At 42.0% G+C, this 25,091-nt stretch overlaps 1 protein-coding gene across 3 annotated transcripts in view; it reads right to left on the reverse strand.

The window, feature by feature from the left end:
- The window catches only part of PRKCA (protein kinase C alpha), a 379,706-nt gene that overhangs the window by 222,596 nt on the left and 132,019 nt on the right, over nt 1–25,091 (reverse strand). For all 3 annotated transcript variants that reach the window (XM_069482791.1, XM_069482789.1, XM_069482790.1), the window contains exon 3: nt 1,332–1,414. In XM_069482791.1, coding sequence (XP_069338892.1) covers nt 1,332–1,414 — 83 coding nt within the window. The remainder of the gene's footprint in view (nt 1–1,331; nt 1,415–25,091) is intronic.

Below are 25,091 nucleotides of genomic sequence, written 5' to 3' on the forward strand. Positions count from 1 at the left end.
TTCTGCTTTTTAGAATACCCGATACTCTACGTTCTATTTTTCTTTTTTTTAATCTCTAAAATATCCCAAATGGAAACAATTCCAGAGAGAAGAAGTATGGAAAGCAGAAGCAGGTGGGGAAGGCATTACACTAACTAGTTTAGTCTGTATATAGGCAAGCCGCTCAACACTCATGGGTTTGGGCTCCTCATCCGTGAAGATATTAAAACAAGATAACGTATGAGCTTCCCTCTGGCTCCTATGTTCTGGCAGCCTTTGTGGACCCCGGGGTGGTTCAGAGCCCACAGCACCCACTCGACGCTGCCTCTGCCAGCGTCTTAACCCCATCGTGGCATATTCCCGTGCACTGAGCATGAAATGGCAAGTTCTTCGCTGCACGTATTACAACGATGCAAATCCGCATCCCTCAGAGCCGACCGTGAAAATGTCACCTTCTGAGCAGGGAAGACTGCAGCCCTGCCTGCGCTGAGAAAGCCACTTTGAAATCAGTTTCCTGACGGGAATAAGAGCTAAAGGTGGAAATTGCTTGAAGCGCATGACTTAAGAAATGAGTGACTAAACTGCTCTGGCAAAAGCAATTTGGAATAGAAATGTCTACTCTTCCAGGCATACCCTGAAAAAAACATTTTTTTTTTCCAGTTAAAATATTACTTTTCCTGTAACAGCCCAAGTTTCTTTCCACCCAATATATTTGAGATATTGGTATTTCCTATGCCTCCTCTCACTCCCCTTTTCTGATTTCGCTTTTCAGTAAACAAGAGATGCCACAGAGACGCTCAATAGAGACAGGCAGAATTAGAACACAAATAAACGAAATTATGCGTTCACCCATGGGCAGCTTCAGAGATCATTGTTCGGTGAAACAGATGCTAAATTATTTCAGTCAACAGTAGCATTTATATACATAATGAAAAGGCAGCACGAAACTCACGAGGCAAACTGGGAGCAGTGTGTTACGTTGGCCAAAAGGCAATGATGGCCCCATTTGTTAATAAACCTTTAGAAATAAACTAAAGGGTGATTTACGTTCATTGTAAAATTTGTCAACAACCGCATTGTGTTTGTAGAAGCTGTTACTGTAACTTGGGTGGAATCAGCCAACGTGGCTGCCCACAGTGAAAGAGCACACGCTAACGAGAAGTCCTCTGAGAATTTCTCTGAGAAGTAGTCCAGGGCCCAAAAGGACGATAAATCTGTTCGTTAGTACAAGCCAAAGTTGTATGAGACTAATTGGGCCTTCCCATTAAGAGTCTGTGCCAAAACAACAGTTGTACAGGCATTTGAAAAAAATTAAAGCTCAGAAATAGACATTAACATCAAATACGACTCACATCAGTGTCGGGTCCCTTGTCCGCACCCGGGCAGGAGAAAGTGACGAACTCATGGCACCTCTTGTGAACCACAAAACAGCAAACTGGTGGGGAGAAAAGGAAACTAAAATTAGAATAGTCATGATTTAATATACAAGCTTTGTTTTCCAAACAGGGCTACTTGCTGCTAGAAGTCAATTTGATTTCACTACAGATAAAATCTCATAAACAGCAATCAGAAGGCATTTCATTCGAGAATCAGAAACATTCGATATCGATTAGACTCACAGATGATAAAGTCACGAAATGCCAGCACTGACGGGGGCCAAGGAGATCTAAACTGTGGTTCCTACAAAGCTGAGGGAGAGGAGAGCCCGAGATTGAAAGGCGACTTCCCAAGGTAGAACCCAGGAATCAGAATTTAAAATCCTCTGTACCATCCTATACCAACACACACACACACACACACACACACACACGCAAATATATTTCAACATTCTACTTTGGGTGAAATAAAATACAAATGTAATGAGAATAACTGATTATAAATATTATATGAGAATCCCTAAAAGCAGGTAAGCAGGACTTCCTCAGCACAATTCTGAACTTAAGAAACTCACTAAGACACCAACCCAATCTACAGAAAACAGCCCTTTGAAATGAAAAAACAGGTCCACGTGTGCCCTTCCAGGTTGTCCGGCGGCCTACACCTCAGGGTTGACTTGACTGAGAACTTCGTGGGCAGCTTTTGAGGCACAGCCGAGGGGGCGAGCAGAGCTGCTTGCAAGGCACAGGCATGTTCTCGGAGAACTGCCATGTGGACTTGATTCTCAAACGTCACTTAAGCCTGCAATATACATGTGTGTGTGTCTGTGTGTGTATATATAGAGAGAAGCACACACCTAGAGGATGAAGATATGAGTATGTTAGGGAAATACATCACAATATATACACACACATAAATATACATATGTCTATACATACATAGACACATATACCTATATTAACATATATTTATGTGTGTATCTATTATGGTTTTTTTTTTTTTTTTTTTTTTTTTTGAGACAGAGTCTCACTCTGTTGCCCAGGCTAGAGTGCCGTGGCATCAGCCTAGCTCACAGCAACCTCAAACCCCTGGGCTCAAGCAATCCTTCTGCCTCAGCCTCCGGAGTAGCTGGGACTACAGGCATGCACCACCATGCCCGGCTAATTTTTTCTATATATATTTTTAGTTGTCCAGCTAATTTCTTTCTATTTTTTTTTTAGTAGATACAGGGTTTCGCTCTTGCTCAGGCTGGTCTTGAACTCCTGAGCTCAAATGATCCACACACCTTGGCCTGCCAGGGTGCTAGGATTACAGGCATGAGCCACTGCGCCCAGCCCTATTATGTATATAAACACACATACCCAGAGGATGAAGATATGGGTATGTTAAGCAAATATATGATAATACACACACACATAAGCATACAGACATCTATGCATACATAGACATACATACACACATATATATACATATATATATAAAAAATCCAGAGGATGAGATATGGGTGTGTTAGGGAAACAGAATCAGGGATGATTAATTGTGTTTAAGTAGTTTTCTTTTAGGTGGTCACAGTGCAATGTCACTGTAAAAATAATACTTTAAAATAAAATGTGTGCTTGGCACCGAGCAGGCAAAGAGCGGGACATGTAAAAGCAGGAACCATCCACCAAAAGGTGACAAGTGAAGGTCTCTCAGGGTGGGCATCCCTTTAGAGGTGGGGATGCGCTGGCTGAGGGGTCTCCAGCCCACCATTCTCTGTCCACACCTGCCTGCCGTGCACAGCTGGGGCAGGACAAGGTGAGGGTGAGGCAGAGGAAAGAGCCCACTGGCTGCCCAGGCAGAGCTGAGACACTCAGAGGGGGCAGTGCTTAGCTGCCATGTGCCCTTGGAGGAGTGGCCTTTTCACTGTGTTTCTGCTAAAAGCATCTTGATTGAAAAACTCTCCAAGGATGGATAATAGAGCCGCGCAGTGACGGCGCACATTAATCTGACCCGCGTGCTCTCTCCAGGCACAAAGTCATCTTTCATCCACTGGAATTAGACAGATAAATTACTAAAGGAAAAAGGTTACAGGAGCATTATTTCCTCATCACAGTTTATCATGGATATGTTGTTTTCAGGGTAAAATAAATATTCTGATTCCCTACTTAATCGTTCAAATATTTGGGTCTTTCATCTCTCTCTTTTGTTCTAAACCATCCCCACATTCAACCAAACACTGTGAGAGAAAACCGCAATATTTATTAAATCCCTTTGGAAGGACAGTTTGTTTTTTGTATCTGTCCTTTCTATCTCCATTTACATGTCAATGCAATACCCCAGCTGAAAGTATTTCTATTGTACATCTCAAAAAATCTCTTACATCAAATTTTATCCTAAGAAGAACCAGGCCCTCATTGTCCAGTATAATTTGCAGGGGCAGCAAAAAGCCCTACTTACCCCCAAATTACTTCCTCCCAACCTGCCCTAGCAACCCTTTGCCCTCCTACCTTACCCTGAAAGCTTCCCCTTTTAAGTGACTGGATTCAGCTAACAGGAGGCAGAAAGAAGGGCCAGGTGTTTCCAGAGAGCCACTCACAGATGTGTTATCTGAGGAATAAAGACCTTGTCAGTCTGTTGGGAGATTCAGGATTCAGAACGGATGACCTCCAAAGCAAGGAGAAACAGAATATGCCTGTGCCTGGGTGACGGAGAGAAAGCTTGGGTGCCCCCTCCCCTGCACCCCACCCTCACTGAGGGGAACACGAAGGAGGAGGTTGGAGGTTGGCTGACCCTGGCTGGACACAGCACTGGCCTGGGAAAGCCTGTCCCAAACAACTGAGCAATGGCCAGAGATTCCAAAATTCACTGAAGGCGGGCCTTGACCTTTGGGTTCAAGTTCCCAACTAAATTGGGCAATGCACATTTTTAAAGATGATATAAAGAAAACATCTGAGAAGTCTTGCTAGTGTCACTGAAGAAAGAGGAAGAGACTGACTCGATAAAACAAGAGAATGTGTTGGGTTTACCTGGAGATGGACAGAGCAGGCTTTCCGCCGGCTGAAAGTCAGGGGCTATTGTTTCTCTTATTTTATTTGGAATTCTCAAAGAATTCATCTCACCATGTTATGCTGTGGTGTTATGGTATATATACTGGCTTTTATCCATGGTTCTATGGAGTTTCGTAACTGCCATAGTCCTTGGTACAAAGTTGGGGCATTTGAGGCCTCAGGAGATACAAACTCCCTCTTCTGACCTTCTCCCATCCTCCTTTCACCTGCCCAAGGCAGGACTCTAATCTGACCGTGGGTCAAAAGACCCGCATTCCAGAGCGGAACCTGCCCCAGACCCTGGAGGAAGGAAAGTTACACAGAGAGGCCAGGAGGAATCTGAACAGACAGGCCTTGCTGGGTTTAGATCATGTGCTTTTGGTCCAATGACATGTCTACACGGTTGTCAGTCACGCATAGGTAATGAAGCCTCCATAAAACCCAAGAGGACTCGGTTTGGGGAGCTTCCAGACAGCTGAACGTGAGGAGTTCCTGGAGGACAGCGCGCCCAGGGAGGGCACGGAAGCTCCGCACCCTTTCCCGTACCTCACCCTACCCATCTCTTCATCTGCATCCTTTGTAGTATCTGCTATAATAAATCAGTAAATGTAAGGAAGTGTTTCCCTGAGTTCTATGAGCTGCTCCAGAAAATTATCAAACCCAAAGTGAAGGTGGGTTGGTCATGGGAACCCCAACTTGAAGGGGTCCCTCACCCTGTGGGACCTGACACTATCTCTGGGTAGACAGTGTTGGAGCTGAATTCGAGAAAACTCAGCTGGCGTCTAGTGCTTGATGTGTGGGGGGAAACCCCACATTTGGTCACAGAAGTCCTCTTCTGCGATGACTGTTGTGGACTTTAGAGGACAGCGTGGTTTCTGGAATGTTGTTCCCAAAGCATATGTGAAACAAGGGAAATCGGAAGGGGTGGGGGGGAATAAGGTGGAACCTGTCACACACAGAACACCTTCAACAAATATTTGCCTGACCTTGGCAGGAAGGAGGGCAACTTAAAGGCAGCGGCCGCTCAGCCGGAAGGAAGTGGAGACACATCAAGGCAGGTCCCTCCTGCTTCACGGTTTGTCGTAGGGGGCTGGACTCTCCCCCACAAGCGAGTCTGTGCTTAAGCAAGCCTGGGCTGTCCAACAAGACTCTGAGACGGAGCCTCATTTTCAAAGACTTTGGGTCACCTCTGCTTGTATAACCAAATGAGAGGCTTTAAAACAGGAAGCTATCCCACGGCTTAAAGTCACAAAGTAAATCTTCATTCAATTATTTTCTAAGCACAAAATCACTTTCCTCTAATCCTCTATGTGATATGCTCAAGCTCCCCGACAGTGATAGATGATACATGAAATGCACAAATCACACTAAGCAAATGACGTGGTGGGACAAAAATAACAAAGACCACAGGCTTGGCCAAATAACGATTCCTAACATTACCTGGCTTTCAAATCGAGAATGTGCAGTCCAGCGAGCCACATCGCTCACTAATCTTGCTTACGCAAGTGGGTAAACCAAATGGAAATTAAGGAGAGTTTTCTCCACTTGTCAAAAGTATATTTCAGAACAGAACAAAAAACAGTCATCCGTGTTTGGCTCAAGGATTCATAAAAATTTTGGAAACAACAGAGGTGTGTTGTGACACTGCCATGTTGATGTTAATGGTGGTTCTCCATCATGCTTGTTAGCCTAATGAGAACAAAAACCAGCACAGGGCATGCTGAAAGCCAAACACTCGGTGTGAGGGACACAGCACTCCCTCTGACACTGCTCCCTTCCTGGATCGGACAGGAATTAATTTAGCTATAATGAGTCTTGGCCCATCAGACACACACACAGGGGACCTGAGAGTGCTTTGTTTCCATGTCAAAAGTTATCCTTATGCAGATGAACGACTTGGGGCTACTGATGTTGGACAATGTTTCCTAGAGTGATCTTGAGCAAATGTCAAGTCCAGAGACTTTTTCCATACTCCATTCCTGCATAGAGTTTTACCAAAAAAAAAAAAAAAAAAAAAAAAAAAAGAATCTGGTGCGCTGAGGCCACAGATAAAAAAAGAAATCAGCTCCAGCAAAGTGCTTCCTGGTCAATCACTGCAAATTCCTCCTTAGGAATACCACACCAGCATCCATCCTATGCACATCAGAAAGTACGGCAATGCTTCTGACGTGAGGGAAAATTCTAGTTAAAAGTAATTAATCACCACCTCATACCCATTAGGATGGCTGTTATTTAAAAAAGAAAGAAAAGGTAATGACAAGTGCTGGCAAGGATGCAGAGAATTTGGAACCTGTGTCCAGTGGAATATAAAATGTGGAAAACAGTTTGGCAGTTCCCCCAAAAATTAAACATAGCATTACCAGATGACCCAGCAATTCCGGTCCTAGGTATAGATCCAAAAAAATTGAAAGCAAGTACGCAAACGATTACCTGCACACCAGTGTTCACTGCAGCATGAGTCACAACAGACAACACAGGGAAACTTCCCGAATGTCCAACAACGGATGAATGGATAAACAAAATATGGTATATACAATGAAATATTATTCAACCTTAAAACAATGAAACTCTGACACATGCCACAACACGGATGAACCTTGGAAATACCACGCTGCGTGAAATAAGCTAGACACAGAAGGACAAATACTGAATGATTACATGAGGTACCGAGAATAGGCAAATTCATAGAGACAGAAAGTAGAATAGAGGTTACCAGGGGCTGCGGGAGGGGGAGAATAGGGTGTTCGTGTTTAATGGATACAGTGTTTCTGTTTGAAATAATAATAAAAAAAAAAGCTCTGGAAGTGGATGGTAGTGATGGTTGCACAACATTGTGAATGTACTTTAATGCCACGGACATGTACACTTAAAGTGGTAAAATGGTAAATTTTATGTTATATATGTTTTATTACAGCAAATTTTTTTAAAGTCATCAACCCTGAGTAGTATTTACGAAATTATAAATAAAAGGTATAAAAAGAGGCAGTAAGAGTCCTGCTTATGTAGACTCTTTATGATTATTTGTGTTCATAGTTGAGTTAGTTATGAAACCAAGAAAGAATATTTGCTTCCCTTCTATATAAAGTTCTACATAAAATTGGAGCCAGACTAGATGGAGACATGGGGGAAATTAAGACTGCAGAGCAAAAGGACTCACATGATCTTTGAGGATTGGAGATGTGATCCTTCAATGTTCCCTGCTCACCTGCACACAGTAAATGTCAATAATGACGGAAGTAAGGACCTTCCGACACTGCGGCACTGTGTCACTTGATCTATATGTAAAATGGCATCGTACCTATTTACACCTGACAAGGATTGCCATATTCACTGAGAGAAATATACACACACACACACACACACACACACACACACACACACACATAGAGAGAGAGAGACATACACACACACACTGCTATGGATCACTTTCCAACTTTCCATTTCTCCTTTAAAAAATAATTCTTTTCCTTTCACCCTCAAGTCCGTATCATTTCAGATTCAGGTCACAGTCATGTAAAATGGAACACAGACATAAAAATTCCCTATTATGCTAAATTAATGGGGGGAAAAGCCATTATGTAACAAACTCTACATTCAAGAAAGAACCTACTAAATTTAACAGTTAGGCTTTGTTTAGAACAGAAGACTGGTAGTTGAGCTTCCTTGAGTTCTTTTTTTAAATACATAAATGGTTGCCATCATGTGAGATGGTTTTAATTAAATTTTGCTTAGCTGGAAGGGATTAATGAAAGGTAACGTCACATCAAATACAATGAAATAAAAATCTCTAAGGCAAGTCAACCGCTTTCAGCTTTGTAGGGAAAGTAATGAAAAATTGAGCTTATATTATATCTGCATGTTAAAAGAAAATTATCGGTTTCAGATTTGGAACAATGAAAACAGTCTTCTCCTGGGATACACGTTAAAGTTGTATGAAAACAAATCAAATAAATGTGCTCTATCACATATCATAAAGAATGCCATACTTCAGACAGCACATTGATTCTGCCTCTAAGCATCTGTACACACACTCCCAATAAACTCCATCAAAAATCCCAGTATTCCCAATTCTGACCAGCCACTCTCCTTCTCCTCTTCTTTAGGGAGAATCATCTTTAACTCTTCTCTTCTCTTTCCCTAATTTCATCAAGTACTCCTGAGCTTCCTTTTTTGCCACATCCTCCTGGTTGGATCTGAGATATATTTTGAAGCAGCAGCTACGAGATTGAATGTGGGCCCTGAGGGATAAGGGAGTTGAAGATGGCCCCTAGGTTCCTGGCCAGACCAAGGGAGCAAATGGTGTCAGCGTCTTGCAACCACCAGGAAGCCTTATAATGAAACTTATGAGACGACTCAGGGAAGAGATAAAGCAGCCAAATCGTGGTGTTGGCAATGGCCATTACCTTCAGACTTTTCAGTCATGTGAACCATTAAATATCCCTCAAAAATGTCATTTTCTTCATATATACCTAACCTTCATAGACACCATATAATTTAATATACATGATCATACCACACATGCTTTTACTATTTATGCCAGTTTGAATGGAGTTTTCCATACTTGCAACAGAAAGAATCCCAAATGCTAAAAGGGAGAATTGGCAAGTTGTGGGAAATTACTAGAGAAGGCCAGGGAGCAAGTAAGAATTAACATGGACTTGGGGACTTGCAACCTGAGTATTATACAGGCTGAAGGAGAAGAAGCCACTCTTTACGGTGGTGTTCAAACAGAGTTTCACACTCCAGGACTTTGGTCTGGGCAAAGATTTTGGGGGTAAAACCCCAAAAGCATAGACAGCAAAAGCAAAAATAGAAAAATGGAATTATAACAAGCTTCAAAGCTTCTGCACAGCCAAGGAAACAATCAGCAAAGTGAAGAGACAACCTACAGAATGGGAAATATTTGCAAACTACCTATCTGAGAAGAGATTAATAACCAGAATATATAAGAAACTCAAACAACTCAATAGCAAAAGAATAAATAATCTGATTTTAAAAATGTGCACAGTACTTTAATAGACATTTCTCAAAAGACATACAAATGGCCAACAAGTATATGAAAAAATGCTCAACATCACTAAGCATCAGGGAAATGCAAATCGAAACCACCATATCATCTCACCCCAGTTAAAATGGCTATTATCAAAAAGACAAAAAATAACAGATGCTAGTGAGCATGGAGAGAAAGTGAACACTTGTACAGTGTTGGTGGGAATGCAAATTAGTACAGCCACTATGGAGAATAGTATGGAGGTTCCTCAAAAAACTAAAAATAGAACCACCATATGATCCAGCAATCCCATTATGTATACATCCAAAAGAAGGGAAATCAGTACATCAAAGAGACATCTGCACTCCATGTTTACTGCAATACTGTTCACAATAGTCAAGATATGGAATCAACATAAGCATCCATCAATGGAGAAATGGGCAACAAAAACATGTTGTGTATACACAATGGAATATTATTCAGCCATTAAAAGGAATGAAATTCTGTCATTTCCAGCAACACAGATGGAACTGAAGGTCGTTATGTTAAGTGAAATAAGCCAGGCACAGAAAGACATATCACATGTTCTCACTCATAAGCTAAAAAAGTGGCTCTCATGGAGGGAGGCAGTGGTGGTTACCCAAGGCTAAGAAGGGGAGGGGGGAGGGAGGATGGAGAGAAATAGATTAATCGGTACAAAAATACAGTTAGATAGAAGGAATAAGTTCTAATATATTTGATAGTACAGTAGGAAAATTATAGTTAACAATAATTTATTGTGTATTTCAAAATAGCTAAGAGAGAAGATTTGTAATATTCCCAACACAAAGATAAATGTTTGGGATGAATGAGCCCAGTTACCCTGATTTGATTACTACACATTGTATACAGGTATCAAAATAGCACATGTACCCCCAAAATATGTACAACTGTTATATAGCAATAAAAATAAAATAAATAACAAAATAATTAAAAAATAAACATGAGTTTCAGTTTTAGACTGAGTATAACGTGCTGCTGGGTCACCTAGACAGATGTCAAGCAAGCAGGCGGAACTTCAGGGTTAGAGGCCAAAAAAACAGCTGGGGACTGTAGATCAAGCTCCAGGAGGTGTCTCCATGGTGAAGGAGAGCTCCGAGGAGCAGAGAGAGTCCTAGGAACACCCACATTTTTGTGGCTGATGGTGGAAAGGACCAGGCTGTGTGAGAGGTGGGCGGAGAGTCAGCAGAGAGCTGAGAGGATTGAGGGAAGGCAGTCACCAGCATAAAATGTTCCTCCAGGGCAGAGGACAAAAGATGAGCATGGCAGTGGGATTCCATCATTCCTGGCTCACTGGGGGCCACAAGCCACACGCTTGGAAGAATGCAGAGGATGACAACACACTTGCCAACAGATAACTGCTTAACAGTCCCCCTTCTTTTGCCTATTTCAACTTATTCCCAATTTCAACTCAGAACTGAAATGAAATAGACTTTCCTGACATCAACTACAAATATATGTTAATAAAATCTTCTTAATACCTTGGTAGCTATAGTGTTATATAAAAAGGTATCTGCTCTATGGGAAAAAAAAAATCCCTTAAAGATAAGTATGTGACAGAGCACGCAGACAAGTTTAAAGAGAAATTCAAAGGTTTGCTTTTTAAAACTCAAATCAAGCAGTGTTTCTGTACTGATTTCAGAATCATCTGGACAATCCAACTTTCCTTCTAATTCCGTAAGGGCATAAAGTCTGCAGAACTTTGTGATACAAGGTCCATACTGAACACACACAACCCAGGATGCATTTCAGGTTTCCTCATTTTAACCCTAAAAAAAACTTATTGCAACATGTTCTATACATGGGGGTTTATCAAGCCCTTAATACCAGACTTCTCTTTGCAATATTTTTAAAGCTTTTATTTTTTCAGTCTGGAATTTCCTAAACTGGGGGTTGTGAGGGAGTTGCAAGGAGTTAAGAAGGGTGAACGGGGCTCTAGGACTGTACGCTTCACCTTCTCTCTCTTCCCCTTTTCACTCTAAGATGCCCTTGGTCTAGTGGAACAGTACTTGTTTCCTCTGCTCCGATGTGACCCACTTCTAAGAGTATAGGTCTGCCTGCAGTATGGACACCTGAAATGACACATTCTTCAGCAAAATGTGTGCCACTGTAACAGCAATCCAAATCTTCTCCCAACTAGCCAGCAAAAGAAACCACGGCTCTGGAATTCTGAGAGGATGGAAGGTAGTCCAGACACCGAGGGCTCATGCCTCAATACCCACGTAACGCAAGTGCAGAATGAACTCACAGTGTGGACGAAACCTCTCACGTTCGACAGAATTCCATCTAGCTAATGGTATAAGCACTCAGCATGTAGAAATAAACAACCTACTTCTTGGTAGGGTTGCAGAAATGCTACAGAGATTTAAATGTCAGAGGAAATATTCCAGAGACAATGGGGAGCAATGTAACTTTGAGGGTCTCTTTTCTTGTCTCTAAAGCTAAATGTGTATTTTTCTGTGTCTATGTATCCTTCTGTTCAAAGTTTTTGGAGAGCATCATTCATTCTTTTACTCATTCAATTATTTAGCAGATATTCATCGAACACCTACTGTATATCAACACCCTATAAGGCATGAAGGTAACTGTGCAGCCAAAACACAGTGTCTGCCTTTGGGGAGTTTAGTCAGGGAGAAAGCATGAAAACGAGAGGGTATATTCACATCCGTTCTCTCCTGTTCCTACCATATATCTCCTTTAGTCACAATAGAAAAATCAAGGTGTACCCTGTAACACTTATCAGTGAGTAGTCTTCCCTTTCTCCTCCTTAATTTCAATAGTTAGAAAGTATAACATATTTCTCTACCTTTAGACAATTACACAAGTGAAATAATATAATGTTTGTAATTCCTGTTAACAGACTCTAGCAAGAAAAAATATGGAAAGATCAATGAAAGAAGGTCGGTAAAAGTTTACAATTACTAAAGCTGTGAGCTGGGTACATGGTCTTTATTATACTATCTCTACTCCTGCAGATATGTGAAAATGTACATAATAAAAAGCTAAGACATAAATAAATTAGATCGGATTTTTACAAATGTAGTTGAATTCTTTTTTTCTCCATTAATCTAAAGGCACTGGGAAATTATCAGCTCAAAACTGACAAAGAGTTGGTCAAAAAACTAAAGCAGAAACTTGAGAAATAAGTGACTTTCATACCAAGTTTGCCGAGAACAATTGCACAGTTTTTTCATATGACAGAATTTATGATCCTGCAACAGTTGCCTGTCTCTGAAGCACACACTCAATGTAATTCATCGTTATTTCTACCCATCTCTCCTAGCCAGAATTACAGAATAAAAATGTCTGTCATCTGATCATTTCCAGCATCAGCCAGACTGTTATGGCTGGATCTGTGTCCGCCCCCACCCCGCCCCCCCATGTTGAAGTCCTAACCTCCAGTTTCTCAGCACGTGACCTCATTAGGGGCTGTTGTTGCAGATATAATTAGTTCAGATGGGGTCATACTGGCATAGGGTAAGGCCTCCAATCCAATATGACTTGTGTCCTTACAAGAAGGGGGAATTTGGACTCAGACACACACAAAACGCCATATGAATATGGAGGCAGACATTGGTGATGCTTCTGCAATCCAAGGCCTGCTGAAGATTGCCAGTAAACTACAAGAAGGTGGAGTGAGTTACGGAATAGATTGTTTCTCACAACTCTCAGAAGGAACCAACCCTGCCAACGCCTCGCCTTCAGAACAGACAACAAATTCCTGTTGTCTGAACTGTCCAGTTTGTGGTACTCTGTTATGGCAACCCTAGCAAACTAATACACATACCAAGACAGTCTCCAGAAAATAAATGATTCAATAAGTGAAAATTAAGTGATGAGAACAAGAGCAAGTGGTTGGAGATTCAAGACAGTCTTCCCTGACAGGTCCATGACACAGCACCTCAGTGTCCGCTAAATTTACCTGTATCCCCAATGAATACTGAGGACACTGTAAGTTCAAAGCAGCAATGAGCTATTGCCAAACCAATGAATTAGGGTTCTGTTAATTCTTCCACAAAGATCATAGGTGACTGTAAGTGAAAAAGGTATTTAAACCTAGATCACTGACAGCAAGTGGAAATTATGGAATTCAAAAACATCTGGGTCACTTGCATAGACCCATTTGCTAACAATTATAAATGAGTTTAATAAAGTCAGAACTCTTAAAGGGTTCAACACAGATGCATAATTAAAAGTTCTATTTAAAATCATTGGCTTTTTGGTGTGTGCTCTGCTTAATATAGTAGCTGGTATCTGCAGCTACAATCATACAATGACCACATACGTGTGACGCTTGCTGGTTGTTGAAAGCACTTCCTTGGTCTTTAGTGGTGAGGTAAGAATGTGAGTTTCCACACAAACAAACAGCCACCCAGAAAACTAACATGCAGAATCTTTGAGGGACCGAGCGCCCAGGGCAGTAACCTGTAGCATTCACTTGTGTGAAGGATATTACTAACTTAAAGGGCAGTAAACACCACTGAGAATAGAATCAGAGTAGACTTAAGAAAGAATCTACTGCAATGGTTTTGAAACTGTGCTCCCTGAGGGCCTTTCAGGAGGACTGGATGGATGAGGAAGATGGTCATGATCCTCCCCCTCCCTCTGCTCTTCTCTCATTTGGTCCTAGGCTACAGTTTTACTCTTAAGTCCATGTTTTGACGGCCCAGCAGTCTCGTAAAGAGTTGACCTCCTTAGGACATAATTTGTTTAGCAAACAAGCCACTTGGTTGCAAGCTCAGGTCAGGGGCAAGCCAAGGCCAAGAACCATGTCTCTCTTTCTGGTATTTGCAACTGCATAATTTATACTAGATCTGCTTTCAAAATAAAGGTGTATGTTTGTCCATTTGGCGGCTCTTCCCACACATACCTGTGACGCTCCCAGTGGAAGGCCAGGGAGCCCAGCAGGTAGGGGAGGACTCCAGCACTTCCTAAAGTGCAGTTCTTCTGGGAACCTGCTTAGAAGAGATGGTGGAAATCTCAAATGAGATTTCAAAAAGATGGTGCAGGGAAAAACAAATTCCTCATTCACAGTGCTTGAGTGGTGAGAAGAAGAATCAGCCCAAGAGCACAGACAGGCCTAGGAGAGAGGCAAGCAGAACCAGTAGCCCCAAAGTCCGCTAGGTCGGGGAGCATTTCAAGGAGGAAGTTTTCGATGATGTCACTCTTACAAGAAGTCAGGAAGAAATTGCCTGAGACAAGTGCATTAGCCCAGGGACTAGAGTCATTGACCTACACAGGGGTTGGCAGGAAGGGAAGGAAAGAATCAGAGGCTGTAGAGGGGAGTACCCACTGTAAATTCTGGTCAACAAATATGGATGGAGCAATAGCTACACCCCAGCCACAGTGCTAGGCCATGGGGACTGTAAGAAGCAACGGGCCTCAGGGCCCTCCAAAAGCTTCGAGTCACAAACAGATGACGTCAGGATCATGCACTATGTGCAGAAAGGTCTGCCCAGTGTGGGCTTTGGGTGCCCAGGGAAGGGCCCTCGTTGCAGACTCAAGGTCAGAGAAAACATGTGGCAGAAATGATGCCGGTCCTGAGAATGAAAAAGGACAACGGGCAGCCAGTTTCTGCAGCAACATCTATGTAAAATTATGGAAAAGAGACTAGACCTGCCTTCTGCAAACTACAGGGGCAGGGGTGGCCTAGGTCAAAGGAAAACCCAGTGCTGGTAGAAAGAAATGCAATTCACATCCACCAAGAAAATGTCACTTTCGGTCATGGTTTGCAGAAGGAAATTATGAGGCTGTTCCAAGTATTTTAGTAAACACTCTCATTTCAGAATCCAGTGCTTTCTGGGGGTTTTTTGTTTCGTTTTGTTTTAGCCATGTCATTACAAAGCTCCTGTGGGTAAGTTAGGGAAAAAGTGTTTCATAGTTAATGCTCTGGTTTGGCTTTGATTTCAATCAATGGTGGAATGGGGGTGGGCACAGTCGCAGAATTGAAAGGAGGACATTCACGTGTAGTTAGGCAAGCAGAGCATAATACAAGTAAACACGGTACAATGTTACCTCTGGAATTAGAGGCCACTGTAGCACAGTGGTAATTTTTAATTCTTAGAGATAAATACATGCAGAAGCTTTCCATAAATAAAATGCTTTCATTTTCTCATGATTACCCGGAGCTTTTGTGACAAACTCTGTTCACATTATTATGTAAATTTTTATCCATGTAGCATTTCCCTATGCTCATCTCAGGGAACAATTCAAAAAGAAGCCAAAATACACTAATTACCTCTCTTTTATCAAGTGCGTTGGGAACTAATAAAAGCACCAAGGATGTGGAACACCACATAATTACAAAGGAACCAGGCCAGGAACTTCCAAAAAGGAAATCCAAAGGTGTCCAAGGGATTCTAATGCCCACGGGTCAGAGACTTAACTCAAAGGAACAGGAAAGTTTTCATGCAAATAAGGACATGAAGGCATAGAGAGCAGCAGAGAAGAAACTGAAATTTGAAAAAAAAAAAAAAAAAACCCAATCTTACAAAATAAATATATTTCCAAGCTGCATGTCAGAAAATATAAGGCAAAGCAAATTTTTTAAAATATGATAAATTGTTATCCAAAATTTTAAAACCAAAATGGTTTTTAATCTACACTTACATGCAACGCTTCAGAAAAAAAAAGTACATTTAACAATAATCATGATGTAGAGCTATTTCCTGGTTTTAAAATACGCACATGTTTTTGCATGAGGCAGAGTCGACAAGGACATAGACCAAAGCGTGAAAGGGACTGTCTCTAGGATAGTGTTTGGGAAGATTTAATTTTAACTTTTAATTTCTTTTTGTTCATCTATATTTTCTAATTTTTCAATCGTTAATCTATTACTTAAGTAACTAAAAATCTAACTTTGAAGATGATATTCACAGTAATGCTACGGCACTGCAAGATCCTGAAGTGTTTTATGAACCATCATCAAAACAGGACAATTGAGCAGAGTACATATTGAGAATTAAATTTGTTCTGTTATAGTGTAAATTCATCAGGTATTTATTTAATACAATTCCATGACTCATGTCACAGGGTCTACACGGAAATTAGAAAACACAACTTGGAAATGGAATGCTTGAGGGGCAGTGACTGAGACGCGCACAGCAACCAAAAAACAAAACAAAAAACAAAGGGCTACGGTAACATCTAATTTTCATCTGATGAAGAACTTTCGGTTTTGCATAGCAGTAATTCCACACTTAGCAATTAATTCAAAGAAAATAAACAGAAATTCAAAGAAAATAAACATAAAAATATGTGGCACAAAGATGTTTAAAACAGCATTAAATATAACATCAAGAAATCGAAAATAAGCTAAGGGCCCAACAACAGAAAGGTAAGGTACCCTAAATCCAGCCGATTTACTACTGTGCAGCCACATAAACTATGCTGTAAAAGAGTATTCATTAAAGTAGGCAAACATCTAAGATGTACCACTAGGTAGAAGGAAAGAAAGCCAGCTACAAAACACAATGATATCAATTTTTAAAACATACGTGGGGCACAGTGGCTCATGCCTATAATCCCAGCACTTTGGTAGACTGAGGCAGGAGGATCACTTGAGGCCAGGAGTTGGAGACCAGCCTGGGCACATAGAGAGAACCTGTCTCTACAAAAAAATTTAAAAATTAGCCAGGTAGGGTGGCATGTGCCTATAGTCCCAGCTACTTGGGAGGCTGAGGCAGGAGGATTACTTGAGCCCAGTAGTTCAAGGTTATAGTGAGCTATATTCTGGCCACTACACTCCAGCCTGGGAGACAAAGAGAGGCCCTATTTTTAAAAAATAAATAAAATAATTTTAAAAACATATGCATGGGGGGGGGCAATACACTAAAATGTTAACAGTAATTAGCTGTACTTTGTGGGGTGAGATTATTACCACAGTACAATTTTCAAAAAATTAAAACTGACTCTCAAATATAAAGATATTAAAAATCATTTAACTCATTAATGGGGAACCACTAAGTTGGAAAAACTGGTTCAAACATGAATTAGGTAACAGGCTTCATTTTCTAGACCTGGGTGAACCCACATAAGGCAAATTTCCCAAACGGGAAATGGGAAACTGGGAAAAAGTATATGTCCTGGATGACTAAATTAGAAACCAAAAGGAAAACCCAAACTGGATCAAGCTGATCACTATCAAGACTGTACACTGAGTAATGATAATAATTCCCATACCTGGCTTCAAAACTACAGAAATGCAGAGTGAGAAAGAGATCGATCAACAGCTGCACAGATGGAAAGACTGAGGCATTTTAACTGATACCATTAACAACATGGCATGGCTGCCACTAGAACTACTAGGAGAAGAGGCTGCATTAACAGATGTATATCATCTAGAATGGAGGAGGTGAGAGTTCCACACAACAAATCTTCATTTACTCCCCTGAGACATGGTTCAGGGCTCCAAAGCTCCTCCTTGCTGTGGTTGCAGCTTCTCCTTGGCTTAGGTTTTCTAAAGACAAAAACCACATCCTGAGAGAAATGGAGGATCCATCTGAAAGGGAACATTCAGCTGCAATTTAGCTGTCTGCAAATACCTGAAGATCTGGTATTTACATGAAGGATTAAGCTTGTTCTGTTTGTCCCCAAAGGATAGAAACCCTATAAGAACAAAGGGTGGAAGTTACAGGGTATCAGATTTCAGCTCACTGTAAGAGGATGATGTAAGGTATGTCTGAAAATGAAGGAGGGAGTACTAAGTGGTCACCAGAGCTGGCTGTTTAGGCAGAAACCTGAAAAACTGCTCCCTGAGAATACTGGGGAAAGCATTCAGACACTCTACATTAGCAGTCCCCAACCTTTTTGGCACCAGGGACCATGTTCATGGAAGACAGTTTATCTAAGGACTAGGGAGGGGTGGCGGGTAGTTTCGGAGTGATTCCAGTGCATTACTTTTATTGTGCACTTTGTTTCTATTATTATAATATATAATGAAATAATTACACAACTTACCGTAGGTTGGAGACCACCACTCTACATGACCCAGATTACATGCCACACACAAATCAAGGTTTAGTATATCCACCCTGGAATCCTAAAAGATCCAAATTTGACCAGAGCAACTACTGTAATAATTCTATTTAGAAAAAGTTTTAGTTGATATTAATCATTAAGTGGAAGAAACGGGCTTCTGGTATAATAAAACACACCTAAAGGATTATCTTAGTAAAAAAGAAAAGAAAGCATTTTACTTTCAGGCAAGTGTGATACCTTCAGCACATTTTATAGCTAAAGGTAGGATCTTGACGCTGCAAACTTGGTCCCTTTCGACTTGATTCATTACAACTATTAAACTCACGCTGTAGCCCCAGGCACACTGCTACCCTCAGCCATTTCTCAAGAGGGTAGCTTGATAGTGCACTTTTCCAATTTGCATACCAACCAACAATAGCCTTCCAGCCAGACTGACTCCTCTGAGCAAATGTATACAGAAACAACACTCCCTGGGCATCAGGCAGGACAGCCTCATTGCCTGCAGTCCAGGGTCCTCATCAATTTTTAAAGCTCTCATGTGTCCAAGCACATACAAGAGAAGAGAAAACGTCACTGGGGATTTCTGATAATGTCAATAGCATCATTGGTGTTTTTCCCCTTCCCCCATCTGGGCGTGCTGCTGCTGAAGGATCTCTAAATTAAATGGTATAATGTCGAGTCAATTGAACTTGATTGGTCATATGAGAAAATAAGGATCAATAACGAGAGTAATAGTCTTCATAATACTGATAGTAATAATATTCTTCATCGGTGATTTTATTTATTAAGGGTAAGGAGACAGTGACTCGGCAAGTAGTAGTAAATTGCAACGTCACACAGTAAATACATGGTGAGACTGAGCTTGAATCCTGCCAGTCCAGCTCGAGGGCTCAAGCTTTGACCAGGACACCAACTGCCGGGCACAGGGCAAGTCCTCTGTCATAGTAGGTACTGTGGTTATTGTTTTTGGTGGTGGTACAGTTACCAGGATGCTGATTTTCTCTGCCATCACACCTGAACAACAGTAGAATAGGCAAAGCTGTACAGAGGGACCCTGGTTCCTGGGGGGTCTAGGCTGCAGGGTGTCCCCTTTCTGAGGATAGGCTGTTACAGGGAACGGGCCAGAGTCCAGACATGCAGACAGAGCGGCTCCAGGAACAGACAGGAAGCAGAGTGTTCCAGGCGAGCGAGCCAGGACAATCCCGTGCAAGCCATATAGGTGTGAAGGAGCAGGCAAGGCAACGGGGAAATATGGAGGTTGAGGCCAATCCCAGGGAGCGATCCTGGCCCGGGGCAGAGGCAGTGGGCTCAGGCTGGGAGGCAGCCCACCTGTACAGTCAGGTAAAAACATCGGATGCTGAAGCAGCAGAGACCGGAGGGGTGGGGAGGAGGGGCAGGCATTTCCCCCAGCTCTGGCCCGTGAATGGCCTCTGCCATAAGAAAGAGGAGGATAAGCCAGCTTGAGGGCTCTGACTCCAGTCTGGCAGAGAACAAAGGTTGCCTCATTCACCTCCTCAAATCAGGCAAGTTCAGATTGGAGCAGACGGTGGCAGAAAAAGCCACAGCCTCTTCCAAAGGCACCAATTTCTCGAAAAATTGAAAAAGACATACAGTCATTTCCCACATAACCTGTGATTCTCCTCTACTTTACATTCGAGATCCACACAGGATCCCAAAAGATTTCTTTCCAGAAACCTCCTTTGCAAGAAGGCAGCTCAGTGGAGCAGGGCATCTGTGGGCTAAAGGCACCAAGGAGATCTTGAGACTGGTTAATTTGAAGCTATTTGCTCCAAATGACAAACTCTGCTGACTCTTCATTTCTTTTTTGGCAACTGAGCATTAACCCGGGAAGGAAATATGAGGTCAATTTTGTGGAAATACCTGATAATGGATTTCTGTTCCCTTGACAAAAACAGAGAAAATTGGAGAAATGCTAATAGGATTCACGGGCTATAAGTAATGACTTAGACTATTTCCACCCTGTTACCATCAGTGAGCAAGCGTGGGAATGCCTACACAGGGCCAGTCAGGCTGTGACCAAAGCCCCTGGAACCAGAGAAAGCTCAGGACTTCCAGAAGGTACCACCCCCACCCTAATCTCCATAGAGGTTGCCTCATTGGGTATAAATAAAGCTTAAACTTAACTGATCAAATTTTGACTCTTCTGCTTCATCATCTTTTCCTCCCCTACATCTTTGTCATTAATGATTTAATGGAATTCATTGATAGCTTATTGGTATTTTATAATTTTTTTCAAATGTCCTTTTCTTTTTAATTGCAGAATATCATGGGAGTGCAAACATTTTGGTTACATATATTGCCTTCGCATCACCTAAGATGGAGCTACAAGTGTGCCCAACCCCCAGACATCATGCACCATACACTTCGGGGGTGAATTTACCCATCTCCCCTCCCCCCACCTGCCTGACACCCTGTGTTATTTCCACATGTGCACATAAATGTTGATCAGTTAGTATCAATTTAATAGTGAGTATATGTGGTGCTTGTTGTTCCATTCTTGTGATACTTCACTTAGAAGAATGGGTTCTAGCTCCATCCTGGGTAATACAAGATGTGTTAGTTCACCATTGTTTTTTGTGCCCGAGTAGTACTCCATGGTATACATATGCCACATTTTATTAATCCACTCATGTATTGATGGACACTTGGGTTGTTTCTACTTCTTTGCAATTGTGAATTGTGCTGCCATGAACATCTGAATGCAGATGTCTTTTTTATAGAATGGCTTTTTTGCCTTTGGGTAGGTGCCCAGTAGTGGGATTGCTGGATCAAATGGTAGTTCTACTCTTAGTTCTTTGAGGTGTCTCCATACTTCTTCCACAGAGGTTGTTTGCAGTCCCACCAGCAGTGTATGAGTGTTCCTGTCTCTCCGCATCCACACCAACATTTGTTGTTTTGGGACTTTTTGATAAAAGCCATTCTCACTGGAGTTAAGTGATCTCTCATTGTGGTTTTGATTTGCATTTCCCTGATGATTAGGGATGTTGAGCATTTTTTCATATGTTTCTTGGCCATTAGTCCCCTCTAAATCTTTTAGAGTAGTTGGATGTGTGTTCACCCCACCCACACCCCCGAGTGGGTCACAGTGATCCTGAAGGTCAGGCACCTCTCACCAGCCAAGCACAACTTCACCACAGCTTGTCACAAAACCAGGCAGGAGTGGATGGAGAGGAGCAACACAGCACAGGCATCCCTCTGTGGCTTTCAGAGATCAGATTTCCTCTCTAGCTCTTCACCCACCCCATTTTACAAAAGTCACTTTCACTGTTGTTTGACATTCCAGACTCAGAAAATTTAAAAAATAGTCCAATTTTCCAAATTTGTTCAGACTCAATTTGAAAATGTGTTTTATATTTGCTCTGCAGGAAGATCAAGACTGAAAAGTACAGTTCTGCTCAGGGATGACAATGTTTCCCTGTGACTCTCCTGTCTATAACACATTGTTGCAACTCAGTTCTGCTCAATACCCCATCACTGAGTATCTATTCCGTGCCAGACACTGGCCCTGTATGAGAGGAATAACCCCAGGGCACTTGCGAGCTAATTAGCAGACAGACACAACACACATCCAACAATGATAAATGCTCTCTTAGAAGTACAAGTTGTCAGCTGCAGTTACAATCTATGGCATTGCCTCAGAACACGGTTCAAAGTGTGTTTGATACGCCAGAGTGTCCAATCTTTCTTTGTGATGTATTACTTCCTGAATGCCCCAACATAAAATAAACTTCGATCTGGTGAATGCCACTTATGGGAACAAAATTTTGAGGAAATGAAATATTAGGTCAGCAAATGCAAAATTAATCAGAAGTTTCAGAAATTAGAGAATACGTTCTAGATACGTACAATATATCCCCAAGTTCTAGAGCTACAGGGCACTTTGTAGAAATGCATTAAATAAACTAAAAAAAAAAAAAAAAAAAAAAAAATCTTAGGTCCCAGATACAGGCCAAACAGGAGGAAAGGTTTAGAAAAGGGTGTGTATCCTCTCTCACTTGAAATATAACCTACAGGGTTGCCTAATTAAACACACACTGAGTTGGAGGGTGCTTGTAAGCCTCATCAGCCCACAAGGGGTAAGCAGATTTGGAGATTGCCTTTCAAGTTTTAATTCACTCTGTTTCCTCTTCTACCCCAATGTTTAAACATTCGTTTCAGAGTTGCATTTCATTGCCTCTGTCTCCCTGATAATTAAATCCTAGAATGTCAAGTCCTTCAAGACCCTTTCAAAAGGGCAATTCTTGGTATTGAAATAAAGGGCTCACAGTGCCCTTTAAGTCTGAACTGCACTGACACACGGGGAATTACCACATCTGCACAGATCAGGTCCCTAAAAGCCAGGTGGGGCCAGGTAGTTCCAACTGCCCTTCTGTCTCTACCCTATAAAAATGCAAACTGGTTCAGGTCCATTAAGCATGAGCTCTGAAATACATCAGGGGAATTTCCTTCATGGCATATGACACTGAGGTTTCATTGCTGTGGCCTCTTCCTGGGACACACAGCCAAACCACATTGTTATTTTCCCATTCAAAAAAAATGTGAATGCATACAGCATGCAACAAGGACACAGACTGTGGGTTACTGCCTAGGAGTGTTAACTTTCCAGGTCCCCTTTGACCTTCTTAATAAAGAGCTACACCAACAGTTTCTCTTGTACGTCTCTCAGTTTGTGGATACTCTCATGGACGTGGCTTGTGTGTCCTCCAAGACTCTGGCCATTGGCCCTGGGCACTTCTGACCCACTTTCAAAGTTTCTCTTTCCTTAAAAACCATAATACCTGTACATAGGGCCTGAGACATTTAACTCAACTGATTGTGTGCATTTGCATTTCAGAAATGGAGTCACTGTGACTCAATTCAAAGCTTAAGGATCTGCAGACAGCTTCTTGTCCTATTTCCAAATGTTTCCTCAATAACACAAGCGACAGAATTAGGCAATGGTGCTGGCTTCGTGGACAATTTCATGTAAAGCATCCTTTAAAAGGTTATTTTAGTTCTCCAATTTACAAAATCATGTGATTAGGAGAAACCCATAAAAATTACATAGATGGATAGTAATGAGTTGCTCGGCAGATAGCAAGAAATATGGGGTTTTTTTTGTTTTGTTTTGTTTTGTTTTTTAAATTAAGACTACCTTCACCAGGGGCTATACTGTGGTTATCATCTGACCGAAAGATTGTGCTTATTTTTGATACTATTTATTTCTATCTTCTTATTCCCTCCAATGAACATGTTTCACTTAAAACTTTTTAAAAACTACAGTGCCCATCACATTTACTCCTACATTAAACAAATCATCACCCTGGCTACAGAGCCGCAGAGAGGAATGGGAGGAATGTGTTCCAAGAAAGCCCTTAGAAAATGATAGCAGGGCGCCTTCCTCTGCAGCAGATTTGTGGATCACAACTAAATGCCAGCCGCCAGGGTGTTCCCCAGTGTGCTTGAGACCATGAGCAAGCGGAGCATGCGGCCCCCACAGAAAGAGGGAAACGTGGCCATGGGAACCTGCTTGCATTTGGAGGGGACAAAGTCATCCGTAGGGGGAGAAAACCTACGTGGGGCCCAGTGGAGACTTTAAAATGCCTTCCTCGGAGGGGCATGGTGGCTCATGCCTGTAATCCTAGCACTCTGGAAGGCCAAGGCGGGAGGATTGCCTGAGCTCAGGAGTTCGAGACCACCCTGCGCAAGAGTGAGATCCCATCTCTACTAAAAATAGAAGAATTAGCCAGGTGTCATGGTGCGCACCTGTAGTCCCAACTACTCGGGAGGCTGAGGCAAGAGGATTGCTTGAACCCAGAAGTTTGAGGTTGCTTGAGCAAGGCTGACGCCACAGCACTCTACTCAAGGCAATGGAGTAAGACTGTCTCAAAAAAAATATAAATCAAAATAGAACAAAATAAAATAAAATGCCATCCTCGGAGTGTGTGGCCTTCTATTTTCCGACTAGAAAGCCTATAGTTGAAAGTGATAGCCCAGGAGGAAACAGAGCTGAGGTACTTCCCTTGACATTTCTGCTAGGAAAAGAAGATTAAAAGCAGAACTTTCAGGAAGAAAACTGCAAAAGCAGAGAGGAATGGTAATTGTGGAGCTAAGAGGAAGTGGTGAAGGGGAATTTGGGCTTCTCTCGCCTGCCAACAGCCACAACTTCCAGCTCCCACCACTCCCACTGTCCCACCCACCTTCACAAATCCTTTCCTTTGGGGCTTTTGCCCCAATGATGCCCTAGTCATTTTGGTTTCAGACCACACCTTCCATTTGGAGACCTCAGGACAATCCTGGGCATTTACTCCCAGTGAGCTTCCTACAGAAACGCACACTAACATGCTGGAAAGCAAGAAGCACGCACAGGAAGAAGCTTGTTTCTCAGCCAGCTAGGATCTGTCCCTTGCAAAAGTGCTGGACCTTAGGAAAAACATGAATTATGATTTGCCAGGAAAAAAATGCATCTGCAGGAACAAGTCTGTCAGCTGACTGCAAACTACTGCACCAAGATAACAAACGTGTGCCCCCGCCAGAGACCCAAGCAGCTCACACAAGTGGGGACACAGGATTCCTCAGCTACAGAAAGGCACCGCGACGTGGCTGCAAGAATATGTGCCTCGATTCCTAGGTAAAAGGTAGTTTGCTTTCTACCAGTTCATTTAAAAAATATTTTTTTGTCTGTATCTTTTTATTTA

This window comes from Eulemur rufifrons, chromosome 9 (genome assembly GCF_041146395.1).
Source record: "Eulemur rufifrons isolate Redbay chromosome 9, OSU_ERuf_1, whole genome shotgun sequence".
Lineage (NCBI taxonomy): Eukaryota > Metazoa > Chordata > Mammalia > Primates > Lemuridae > Eulemur > Eulemur rufifrons.